General features: G+C 36.6%; 2 protein-coding genes across 2 annotated transcripts in view; one reads left to right on the top strand and one right to left on the bottom strand.

Annotated features, from left to right (window-relative positions):
• LOC150097306 (uncharacterized) overlaps positions 1-13,930 on the top strand; it is a 91,379-nt gene that overhangs the window by 46,478 nt on the left and 30,971 nt on the right. The gene's annotated exons all lie outside the window — the stretch shown is intronic.
• Positions 1-13,930, bottom strand: part of LOC150097307 (pseudouridine-5'-phosphatase-like) — a 111,491-nt gene that overhangs the window by 82,339 nt on the left and 15,222 nt on the right. Inside the window, exon 2 of the mRNA XM_090406829.1 lies at positions 8,566-8,784. Coding sequence (XP_090262955.1) covers positions 8,566-8,784 — 219 coding nt within the window. The remainder of the gene's footprint in view (positions 1-8,565; positions 8,785-13,930) is intronic.

Below are 13,930 nucleotides of genomic sequence, written 5' to 3'. Positions count from 1 at the left end.
TTGGGGATCAGACACATCTTCTGTATTGTTATAATGATTAATAGTCCGATACACAAACATTCTACTACTCCCGAGTGTTTTTGGCATGTCGACAATAACAGGGGTAGCTGCATTCCAACCTTGTGAAGCGCTATTACAGCTACATGGTTCTCATAATCTCCCCCACTGAATGTTAACTCACACAGCTAGATAACTCTCTCTACTGATAAACATATGCACAGCACACTAATGGAACCGGGCTCATGCAATCCTGTGGGCAGCATGGGAGTGTACAGAAGTGGTAATAGTATTTATGGTAAGACTATGTATAAACAAAGGCATGATCAAGTTGCAAAAGCTGTACACTGGCAAATATGTAGGAAATATGGTTTCTCAACTTGCAAAACCACTTGATAACACACGGTTGAAAAAATTACCAAATGAAAATGCAAAGATAATATGGAACTTTAAAATTCCGAGAGATAGATATCTAGAACATATTGATGAGTAACACCAGGGGGACAGCAGAGTAGAACTAGTACATTAAAAACTGACCAAGTATAGAGATCTGGAGATTGAAATTCAATGACTCTGGAACAAAAGAACAACAATAGCTTCATGATAGAAGTGGTAGGAGCAATACCAAGAACATTTATGAAACTTCTGGAAAAGCTGAGGCCCCCCCCCCCTTCCTCAGATATAACATCAGGGACATCCTACATTTTACAACAATATTTAGTCAATTCTAGGCCTTTGGATAAGGCCTGAATTTTGAACACGTCTGTCAAACAAATATTTCATTAAGAAGTTTCATGTTTCTTGTTACTTGCTGATTATGAACTCCATTAACTGAATATAAATGATTAATAATAATAATAATAGGTAAACCAGCCAGAAAGATGCATGCAATTTGCAGACATAATATACTGATTCCACAGCCTTAGTTACTTCAACTTACTTCCAAAACACCAACCACATCACCAGTAAGAACTATCAAAAACAACCAAATGTAAAGAAAAATCATAATAAACTTCATGCTGACACTACTTTTGATCTTCATTCAAAACGTGCAGAACCAACAAAGCAGGAATTTTTCTCACTATTTCTCTGTCTAAATTTAATTCTTCTGTCATTAATCATACACTTAATTGTCTCTTGAACAAAATTAACTGCTGCATTCTTTCTACACTTTCACATGTTCGATGAGTTTGTGGTCACCTAGTTCTTTCATCATCTCTCATAGCTCCCTGTCCCTCTTTAAACCTCATATGCCATTTAAATATGCTAGACTTTTTCATGGTATCATCAACATAAACTATTCTTAACATGTTTAGGGTCTCACTTGCACTTTGGCTTCTCTGAACAAAATTTGATGTTAATGCACTATAGAATCATACTAGAATACCAATTCTCATTCTCAGCAATAATTCTGTTTAAGAAATCCAGGTTTACTATCAGGTGCTTGAACAGAAATGTTTGCAAGCATTCTGAGTTTCTCCTCATCAGAAGCAGCTATGAAACAAACTTTCTTTTTCAAACTCATCTATGGTAATTATAGAATTTAACTTCTTATTCACACGAATTCATTTGTTAGCATTCTCAGTTAAATAGCAGTCACTTGCTAGTAGTACACACACTCCACAAATGATCTGAGGCTGCGGGTTATTTTCAATGCCTTTGAGAGTCATCTGTTACATCCTCTCTACTCGCTTTTAAATTCTTAAACCATTAAAATGCTTATGCTCAGGACAGAACCTCATAACAAGGTATGTGTGCTTCAGTGGGACTTTTTGCTAATTTTAGGGATTACTTCTCACTGAAGTTCCAAAGAACAACTCAAGGCCAACTGATTGAATGAGTGGTAGGGTCCAAAGTCACACTACTTTATTTTCTAGTGCTCTCTCCTAAACCAATATTTGCATGAGGTATTTTTGTTTTCAATTTTGTTTTTTGTTGTTTCAATTCAGTCTCGTTATTTTATTGCCACATGGTGCATCTTAACATAATGAATATGTCGACAATGTTGTGATGTTCATACATTTCCTAAGTCATAACAACATCTTTGCAAGACAACTTTCTCAAGCAGCATGCAAAAGAAGGAACTTGAGGTCAAAGAGTGTTGGATTTGTTCATAACGTTAGAAGGGGTCTCTGTTAAGAATATGGCTATTTTACTACCAGTTGGTGACAGTGATCCTGCTGTGCTTTCTTGAGAAGTATCTAATGTATTGATGATCTGATTACAACAGGTTACATGTTGAACTAAAAAGCTGGAAATTAGGATCAACTTAGGAGAATACTGTCTTTGGTGCCATGGTATCAGTCAATGAATGGGAAAAATGTCAGCAATGCATGAGAATCTTGGAGAAAAGTGCTTAAATGAGACAGTATCTGAATGTATCCCTTGTGTACGAAAAATAAATAGGTAGGAGTGAAATGGATGTGCAACTGTATTAAGCAAGAGATCCACAAGAAATCCTTGGGCCATTATTGTTCCATCTGTACATTAATGACATCAGGCAGGGTCTAACATCAGATGTGGATTTATTTATTTATTTAGAATATGGCTCACACATGAAAAGTTACATTGCATTAATCCTTAATATATATGGACATAGTAATAGATATATGTACAATAATTAGACATAATACAGTCATAAAAGAGACACTCAAGAATAGGCTACAACTAAATGTCTAGGTTGATTATCCATTCAACTGCACTTAGTGCAGCATGAATGGAGTCTGACAGGTTTCCACTGTATACATGTTGGACACATTCTGCTGTAACATGATTAATTGTCTGGTGGGTGATCCACAGTCACACCTGGGTGAGGCAATCATGCCCCATTTGTAAAGGTGGTCTGCACATCTGCCATGGTTGGTGCGGATTTGGTTAAGGGCAGACCAAGTTTTCCGAGATAGGTCAAAACCCGAAGGTATCTGTGTTGGGTCCACTAATTCATTGAAGACCCCTGTTAAAGTGTTACACCAGTTTGACTCTTTCCACTTCTACTTCATGTTGAAACTTGTCTCTACAAGATTTTTTGCTGTTAAGATTGGAGGGTGCCTTGATTTTAGCCTGTTTATTTCTAGGAGCGGGGGTCCTTGTTGGGGATCTAAATAGCAGAGTAGAAAATGATTGTATGATATTCGACCAGAAATGCTGAAGTATGGTGGTATAAAAGTCTTACAGTGGCTGCACTGCATAGTTCAGAAAGCCTGGACAGAGGGACGAATTCCCGATGATTGGAGTAGAGCTCTCATAGTACCCATATATAAAAAGGGAAATAAAATTGAATGTGAGAATTACAGAGGTATTTCCCTACTGAGTGTTCCTGGCAAGATCTATGCAAGTATACTTGAGAAACGGTTGAGAAGAATTGTGGAAAAGCTTAGTGAAGAACAAGCTGGATTCAGGCCAAATAGAGACTGTCAGGATCAGATCTTCACTTTATGACAAATAGTCGAGAAAGCATGGGAATATAACAAAGATCTGTATTTAAGCTTTGTCGATTTGGAAAAGGCATATGACAAGGTACCAAGAGAGAAGCTATTCAATACGCTGCAGTTATATGGTGTCAATACGGCATTATATCAAGCAATACTTAGTCTTTATTTGAGTTGTAAGTCAGCAGTTAGAATTGAAGGATGTACAGGAAGATGGTTTAATGTTAAATCTGGTGTGAGACAAGGATGTACATTATCCCCTCTGTTATTCATTATCTATATGGATCACATTATGAAGGAAAGTGGTATTAAACCTGATATCAAAATTGGAGATGTTAATGTCAGCTCTTTGCTTTATGCGGATGATGTTATACTTCTAAATAAATCCGCTACAAGTCTGCAAGATTCTCTGACTAAATTGAATAGCTGTTGTAATAGATATGGTATGAAGGTCAGCAATAAAAAGACAAAGACAATGAAAATAAGCAGAATCATTGAAAATGTCAACTGTGTTGTGAATGGAGAACCTGTGGAACAAGTAAAACATTTCAGCTACTTAGGTACAATTTTTACTGAAGATGGTAAATTAAATATAGAAATAGACAACAGAATCAGCAAAGCTGGTATGGTGGGAAGTCAATTAAATAAATTCATATGGAATAAGAGAGAAATTAGTCAGAACACTAAATTAGCTGTATACAAGACAGTGTTCAAACCAGTTTTAACTTATGGATCTGAGAGCTGGGTCAGAAGTAAAACACTTGACCAGACTAGAGACCGCAGATATGAGAGTCCTGAGAAAGATTAGAGGCGTGAACAGATGGCATCAATGGCAATATCATATTAAAAATGAGGATATTAGGAAAGAACTTGACATTGTCAGCATCCAGGAATGCATTAGCAGAGCTAATTTCATGTGGTATGGTCACTTAAATAGAATGGGAGAGGAAAGATTAGCAAAACAAGTGTTCTCTGCCAGGTTGGCAGGAAAACGACCCAGAGGAAGACCAAGATATAGGTGGATTGATATGGTACAAAGTGCCTTAGACGATAGAAATATAAGATCTGATAATGTTGGAGTCTTGACAAGTAACAGACTGATTTGGAGGAAAATTGTAGATAGGAAGTTATTAATGATGTAATTTTTTCATGTAGTACTGTCATATCCTGTACAACCCTTGAGGGTACATGTCAGGAATTTGATGATGATGAAAATGATTTTCAGACATACAAAAATATATTGGGAAAATTTGGAGAAAAGAGCAAAGCTAATAATAATGGCAAATACCTGTTGGATTTCCACTCAGGACATGGACTGGTTATTACTAACACAATGTTCCAACATAAAAATGTGCAGAAATTCACATGGAGAGAAGAGGGATAATAATAAAAGTCTCATTGACTATGTTATTGTTAATAGGGATGTTTTCTCCCTGGTGTAGGACACCAGAGTGTACAGAGGATTTGAAATTGGAAGTGATCACTACTTAGTCTTGCGCAGGATAAAATTGAATTTCATATTGAAAAGAATAACATGTAAGGAAGTTTTAAAAGAATAAAAGTTGAGCAGCTCTCAGATGTGAACTGTAGACTAAAATACACAAAGATTATTGAAGAAAAAATGAAAGAGATTGAGAACAGGAACCACACCTTGGAGATTCAGTGGCAAGCCTAGAAGAAAACTCTGATTGATTCAGCCAGAGAGGCATGTGGTGAGCTTGTCTGCAAGGATAGAAAAAGCAGAACACCATGTTGGACACAGGAAGTAAAAGAGGCAGCGAAGGAAAAGAAGAAAGCATATCAAAAGTTCCTGTCAAATAAGTCAGCTTGCACTCTTAGAGAATACAGAGACAAATGTAAGAAAGCTAAACCCTGTGTAAAATAAGCTAAACAAAAGTCATTCCTCCCACGACTTTGGCAAGAACACAGAAAATAAATATCAAGAAGGTGGTAAGATGTTCTGGAGGTTGTTGAAGAAGCTTAGAAATGGAGGAAAGAGTGCAGTAACAGGAGTTAGAGATGATAAAGGTGAAATGAAAACAAGAGAAAAAGATATCCTTGAAGTATGGAGTAATTACTTAGAAAAATTGCTAAATAAAACAAGCAGTGATAGCACCGTAGTAAAAAGCACTCAACAGGCATACAGTCAGGAATACACATCCATACTTGAAGTAGAAAAAGCCATCAAAGGCTTGAAATGTGGAAAGGCAGCAGGAGTAGATGATATTCAACCAGAAATGCTGAAGTATGGTGGTATAAAAGTCTTACAGTGGCTGCACTGCATAGTTCAGAATGCCTGGACAGAGGGACAAATTCCTGATGATTGGAGTAGAGCTATCATAGTACCCATATATAAAAAGGGAAGTAAAACTGAATGTGAGAATTACAGAGGTATTTCCCTACTGAGTGTTCCTGGCAGGATTTATGCAAGTATACTTGAGAAACGGTTGAGAAGAATTGTAGATGAAAAGCTTGGTGAAGAACATGCTGGATTCAGGAAAATAGAGGCTGTCAGGATCAGATCTTCACCTCACGACAAATAGTCGAGAAAGCATGGGAATATAACAAAGATCTGTATTTAAGTTTTGTCGATCTGGAAAAGGCATATGACAAGGTTCCTAGAAAGAGGCTATTCAATAAGCTACAGTAATATGATGTCAATGGGGCATTATATCATGCAATACTTAGTCTTTATTTGAATTGTAAGTCAGCAGTTAGAATTGAAGGACGTAGAGGAAGATGGTTTAATGTTAAATCTGGTGTGAGACAAGGATGTACATTATCCCCTCTGTTATACTTCTAAATAAATCCGCTACAATAATAAGCTAAAAGGCTATTTTACCGGCAACATAGGTTAAAGGGAGATGGTAAATCGCATTTTATTTTAGAGCTGGGTACGAAACTCGGATCAAAATCCATCGAATCCATAGAGTTTCATGCCGAAAAAACTATCGATGAGCCCAAGTGTAAGTGATCATTGGGTAGTACAACAGCAAGGCAACTCCAAGCAAAGGTGGAGCAAGCTCTGTCACTAACCTTAATATTCTCTCATAATGTAAAACATTATGAGAGAATATTAAGGTTATAATGTGATTCGCATTAATGTCATAATGCGAAAAAACTATCTCGCTGATAGTTTTTTCACCATGAAACTTTATGGATCGATGGATTTCGATCCGAGTTTCATACCTGGCTATAAAATAAAACAGGATTTACCATCTCCCTTTAACTTAATGTTAAAGGGAGATGGTAAATCCGCTACAAGTTTGCAAGATTCTCTAATTAAATCGCTACAAGTTTGCAAGATTCTCTAATTAAATCCGCTACAAGTTTGCAAGATTCTCTGACTAAATTGAATAACTGCTGTAATAGATATGGTATGAAGGTCAGCAATAAAAAGACAAAGACAAGGAAAATAGGTAGAATCATTGAAAATGTCAACTGTGTTTTTAAAGGAAAACCTGTGGAACAAGTAAAACATTTCAGCTACTTAGGCACAATTTTTAGTGAAGATGGTAAATTAAATATGGAAATAGACAACAGAATCAACCAAGCTGGTATGATGGGAAATCAATTGAATAAATTTATATGGAATAAGAGAGAAATTAGTCGGAACACTAAATTAGCTGTGTACAAGACAGTGTTCAAAACAGTTTTAACTTATGGATCTGAGAGCTGGGTCAGAAGTAAAACACTTGACCAAAGACTAGAGACCGCAGATATGAGAGTCCTGAGAAAGATTAGAGTCGTGAACAGATGGCATCAATGGCAATATCATATTAAAAACAAGGATATTAGGAAAGAACTTGACATTGTCAGCATTCAGGAAGGCATTAGCAGAACTAATCTCAGGTGGTATGGGTTAAGTGTTCTCTGCCAGGTTGGCAGGAAAACGGCCCAGAGGAAGACCAAGATATAAGTGGATTGATACAGTACAAAGTGCCTTAGACGATATAAATATAAGATCTGATAATGTTGGAGTCTTGACAAGTAACAGCCTGATTTGGAGGAAAATTGTAGATAGGAAGTTAGTAATGATATAAATTTTTCATCTAGTACTATCATATCCTGTACACCCCTTGACGGTACATGTCAGGAATTTGATGATGATTTTGCTGTATTCATGTAGAAGAAAGCTAGATCTGCGGATGTGTGGAGGCAGAATGCTGCTTCAGATGTGCAATTGTTTACCAATGATGTCAAGATAAGCAAAGTAATCAGGGAAGCTACCGATATCCAGGACTTACAAAATTATTTGAATAGGCTGGAAATTTGGACAAAAAAATGGCTGTTAGTTTAATGTTAGTAAGTGTAAAGTTATGCACTTTAGCATGATTAGATTTCCAGTGGCATATTATATTAGCTGGGTTATGCTACAAGAAACTGAGGAGGCAAGGGATCTTGGTGTATTGGTGGATAGAAATTTGAAGTTCAAAGATCACATAGCAAAAGTTGCAAATACAACTCAGAGGATAATTGCAATGTTGAAGTGAACCTTGACATGTAAGGATAAGGAGTGATTTTGCCTCTTTATACGGCTTTGAGAAGACCACACCTGGATTACTGTGCGCAGATTTGCTCTTCCAGATTCCAAGGGGATAGGGTGCAAAGAAGAGTTACAAAGATTATATCCAAATTATGGGATTTAGATTATGTGGATTACAGACTCTAGTTAACAGGAGAAAAGAGGGATGATATGATAGAAGTCTATAAACTTTTGAATGGGTATTATAGGATAGTGTCTAATGAAAAATCAAAAGCTTTAACCACCTTACCAGCCATTAAAGATCAAATACGCACCCTCAAAAGCTTCGTATTCATCATAAATTTCAATGTAATAATATCAATGATATTACAATTTTAGTATGCACTTTGCATCCATGGGAATGTGGATGTGTATACATGTCCTGGCCAGTAGTGTGGTTAAGATATGTTCCATTTACAGTTTTTGTAAGGGTTCAAGTGTTTTTATTGCGTCAAATAAACTTTCAGGTCCCTTGTATTGCAGGATTTAATAGTATAGTAGTTACACCACATAAAAGAATACCTATTATTTTTATTCATGACTTCTAAGTATGCTATCCTTTGAAAATATGCTGTATACATATTTTTAAATTTAACTTGTGCAAAAAATACTTACCTGGTAAAACTTCAGTCTCTAAGAAAACGGTCTTATACAATTCTTCCATTACTTGAAGGAATTCTTCTACTGTTATCGGAAGATCTAGTTCTGAAATTATAGTCTCTGCAGCTTCCACTGAAGTCATGCCCATTGCTTTAACTTTAACATCCCAAGTGTACTGTTTCCCATAGCGGTTTGTTACTAACTGTGTTGCTTTAGTATACAAACTCTCTGTATCTTAAAAAATATTTTTAAAAAAATAAATGCTTAATTCTGTTAAAAATAGCAATACAATGACAAAACTTAATTTTTATTATTAATAATAAGAAATACATATTAAAACGAAACATACTTTTTAAAAATATATGACAAAAAATTTGTTCATAATTGTTGTCATATCTGAATACACCAATAAGGCTAAACCGTTAGCAAACAAATGCAGATCAAGAAAGAACTGCAGAAAATTTTCAATATAAACCTCAAACAGCAATACCCATTACTGCAATATGACCATGACAATAGTATCACCATGGACTGAAAGTATTCAATACTTTGAACTTAGGATAAACAACAGTTTATAGTGGTGATGTAAATGCCCCACATATCTGATTATAATTCTATAAAACTGTACTTTCAGTTTTTCAGACCAATCCTAACTATAATCAATCAACTGCAATAATTTTTAACAATGACTTCTACTATATTTTAACAGTTTCTGTCTGTATTTTCTTTCATATTATAATTATACAGATTTGTGAAAACAATGTTAACAGGAATCCTACTGCAATATCACCATTTTAAAAAAACAATCATTTGATTGCAGGACTGTTTTCAAGCAAACTGTTTTTTCTTTTTCTTTTTTTGCTGGGGTTCAATGTTGTCATGTGGAAACTTCATCTCATGTTTTCCTATTATTATTATTATTATTATGGGCTACTCCATGGAGTCCTTAGACCCATCAAGGGAGGATCTAAACACCATGGTAAGCACTATTCAACATTCAAGTAGCATCTATCATACTTTGCTTTGAACTCATTCACAGTCATGACTCCCATAACAGACTCTGACAACTTATTCCACTCATTTACCACTCTCCAAATAAAAAAATCTAGTTTTTATACCCTTGCTAATTACACTCTTATTCAGTTTCCAAGGATGGCCCTTCCCTTTTTGAAACATTTCCTCTGCATTAATCTTGTAAAAACCCTTCAGTAATTTGTATGTCTCAATCATATCATCCATTTTTCCACCTATCAACCAATTTCTGTAACCAGAAATCTCCAATAAGGTTCATTCCATTGACCTGCTACCATCTTGGACACTCACCTCTGAATCCTCCCAATCTCCTCATCCCCAGGAAAACCAGTTAACCAGATCTGTGCACAGTAGTCAAGAAGATGGGATCTTATCAAGGCTCTATAAAGAGGTAATAATAACCTGTTTATCTCATCAGGGTATTCTTCAGCGAAGTAATCTGATGAGCTGCTTTATTATTATTATTATTACGTCACACCTCCAGGGAGTCCAAAGACTCATTGAGGGAGGGCACCTACTCTGCAACGCTCCACCAACTACAACAATCGCAACCACACCAGCACAAACTACCACCTACCACCACTAGTATTTCCACACAGACAATCACAAACATCCATTCCCACGGCAGGATTTGAACTCGCAGCCTTTTGGCTGGAGAGTAGACGCACTAACCACTCAGCCAACCAGGCTGGCTAGGCAATCATCCTTTAGCTATATATATATATAGCTGAATTGAATATAGCTATATAGCTGAATAAATATATAGCTATATATAATAGTGGATTGGAAGTTAAAGTATTGAGGGTATGTCACAAAACTTTAACTTCCAATCCACTATTATCCCCAAATCCCTGGCTTCGTCAAGTTCCTGGAGTACAGTTCCATCAATATGGCACACAGCTGGTGATCTCTCCACCCCAAAATTCATAACCTTACATTTTGCCACATTAAACTGACTTCCACTGCCAGTTTATCCAAGTCATCCTGCAAAATTTTAGCATAGCATAATTGTTATTAACTATTATTCTATCCAATTTTGCATCACTGGCAAACAACTAACAAATCTTGCCATGACCAAGATTCAAATCCTGGGTTATTGTGGCCGCAACACAATGTCCTAACCACTGGACAATCACGAACTGTATGGAACTATAGAATATGTCATACATTCCTTCCTACAAACTCCAAATATAATATAATATAATAATACCAATGGTGCAAATTTCTGTCAATGAAACTTCTGGCATAAGCTATACTCAAGCAGCTGAATCATTGAATTTTTCTTTCATGTTTTACTTTCTTAAAGCAGTATTGACAAGAAATTAAGAAGAAAAAAAAGTGAGTTAAACCTAGCACAATAAAATAATCCATGCAATCAGCAAGAAATAAATCATTTTTTTTTATTGTTTTACTTCATCACATTATTATTATTACATCAAACCTCCTTGCACTCAATGGATCCATCATACTGAGCATTAAATTCATTCACAGTACATTTTTAGAATGCATCGCCCACGCCCACCACTCAATGCAAAAAAAAATGTATACTACTGACTACATTTTTACCACTTCCAGAGCTGGCATCTCATTCTTTCCTCCTGCTTTTACTCTTTGTATAATCTCCTTTATATTAAGCCAATAGAACCTCTTTTACAGCAGCTTCTATCATATCACCTATTTTCTGCCTAAATGCTAAACTCTACAATTTATATTTTCTCATTCCACCTCTCCATAATAAACCTTGATATCATTATTACCCTAAGATACTATGGAGTCAAGGACTCATTGAGGAGGTCCTTTTGTCAAGCACATAGCTCATACCACCACCACCTTAAACACTCAAATTCTCTGCAGACACCACCCTCTCAGCAAGGCATTTCAATCATTCATAACTCTGCATGCAAAAAAACTGCTTCTCACTCTCCTGCATACACACACCTTATACAGCTTCCAGGGATGACCTCTGGTGCTCCCCTGACTTCTGCCGTTTTCTGTAAATCCTCTTCAACATTGATCCTATAACAATCCTCTTACTAACTTGTCTCTATCATATCACCTTCCTCCTATCCACTAGACTATAAATTGCATCTTCGCAACCTTTCCTCATATTTGACATTCCAGAAACAGTCTCAGTCAGTTGTCTCTGGGGACTTTACAACATCTTTTTGTCCTTTTGAAAACCAGGTGACCAAATCTCAGTAGTTCATGTGTGGTCTAATCAGAGCCTTATACAATGGAACAAGAATCTCCTTACTTCTACAAGTCCGTGTCCTCTAAATTTTAGATCCTTATTCACTATCACCCCAAGATCTATTTCCTCCACCTCCAACAATATATATTCCCATCAAGCATAAATTCTACAAAAAACATCCCATCTTTGTTTCCTAAATTTTAAAACCTTACATTTTGCATCACTGAATTCACATCCCCATTTCTGTGCCCATTCACTCAATTCATTCAAGTCTTGAGAGTTTATTTTTCACTTGGTTAGACTATAATAAGTTTAGTTTAATCCTTTATCCAAGTGTGAGCAAACAAAGTTTGCACCTGAAAGTATCTTCAGGACTGGGGTAAGGTAGTGCAACACCAGGCAACTTGTTGCAAAGATTTTAGCAACACGTTGCAAAGGTTACCTTTGCAACGAGTTGCCTGGTGTTGCACTACCTTACCAGGCAACTCGTTGCAAAAGATTTCGGCAACTCGTTGCAAAGGTAACTTGCCTGGTGTTGCACTACCTTACCCCAGTCCTGAAGATACTTTCAGGCGCAAACTTTGTTTGCTCACACTTGGATAAAGGATTAAACTAAACTTATTATAGTCTAACCAAGTGAAAAATAAACTCTCAACATCTTTCTCTGAATCCGGAGTAATTTAATAATAAGGTTGCACACCCTTTGGCAACTCCTATAGGTTAGGATGACCTCTCATTGCTTCTGCCTTTGTATCTCCACTACTGGGCCTGGCTCCCACTGACGAGACCTCAATAAAGGTCGAAACCGGTATGGGTAGTGGCCCTTGCCTTAATGCATAGCATTGCACATATCCGCAAGGAGATGTGCTTTGCATTATGGGAGATACTGAGATAGGAGTGATGAGAGAGCTTTCTCCACCTTTGCAATGAGTTGCCTGGTGTTGCACTACCTTAACCCAGTCCTGAAGATACTTTCAGGTGCAAACTTTGTTTGCTCACACTTGGATAAAGGATTAAACTAAACTTATTATCATTCAAGTCTTCTTTGTAAGGCCACAACAGCTTCTCTACTCTTCATAGTTCATCCCAACTTTGTATCATCTGCAAAACAACTGAATATCCTCATTCGAATCTTTGCCAATATCATTAACATACAGGTTAAACAGCAATGGCCCTAAAACAGGCCCCCTGAGGCGTACCACTAGTGACTTTCCTCTTCCAGGATATTGTTCCCGATACACAACTTGCTGATACCTATAGATAGCCAGTCTCTGATCCAATATACTAATCTAATATCCAATCCCATCCACTCTAGTCTAACTATCAACTTATCATGCAGTAATTTATCAAAAGTCTTTGCAAAATCTTAGTATACTACTGTGTATCCCTCCTCCTGTCCAATGAAGCCATAACTTTATTGTAATAAGTAAGAAGATTACTAAAACATGACCTCCCTTTAGCAAATCTATGATGTTCATCAACAATAATACCATTGTTGCCAACCCAATTCCGGATCCTGGCTCTCACCAGCCTATCCAACAATTTAACCACAACATCTGACAGACAGATAGGCCTATAATTTGACTTCAGTTCTATCACCTCTCTTATGAAGTGGCACAATCTTGCCCTCCTTCCACTCCTTTGGAACTCCACCCAGTGCAAGACTCATATTAAAAAAAATATGTCAAGGATGCCAACTCCCTGGCATATTCCTTCAAAATACATGGTGATATATTATCAAGTCCCACAACCTTATTAACATCAAGTTCGCTCAATTCCCCATATACCTCTTACTCACTTTACAGTCAAGTCTCTCCTCCTGATCATCAACTGCTCTCAAACTCTCCATGATATCACATTCACAAAAATAAAAGACTTTTATGAACTGCTCATTAAGTATCTCAACATCTCAACAATCTCTGTCCAATCTGATGTGTTCTGTGTTCCCAGTCAAGTCATTTGTCCATATTTCAACTACCAACACTTTTGCTTGGTTACTTATATCCAATGCTTATCATATCCTGCACACTTCTAATAACTAAATCACCATAAGGCCAGTGCAGGGCTTTTGTTACCTCTTTAATACCAATATTATTCGTTTTCATCATTTTCACTCTTCCATACATATCTCAAATTCTCTTTACTTCATTCTGCATC

The sequence above is a fragment of the Typopeltis vanoorti genome, chromosome 17 (assembly GCF_054136105.1).
Source record: "Typopeltis vanoorti isolate ZY-2024b chromosome 17, IOZ_Tvanoo_1.0, whole genome shotgun sequence".
NCBI lineage: Eukaryota > Metazoa > Arthropoda > Arachnida > Uropygi > Thelyphonidae > Typopeltis > Typopeltis vanoorti.
The sequence above is the reverse complement of the archived record's forward strand: the minus strand, read 5'-3'. Positions and strand labels throughout refer to the sequence as shown.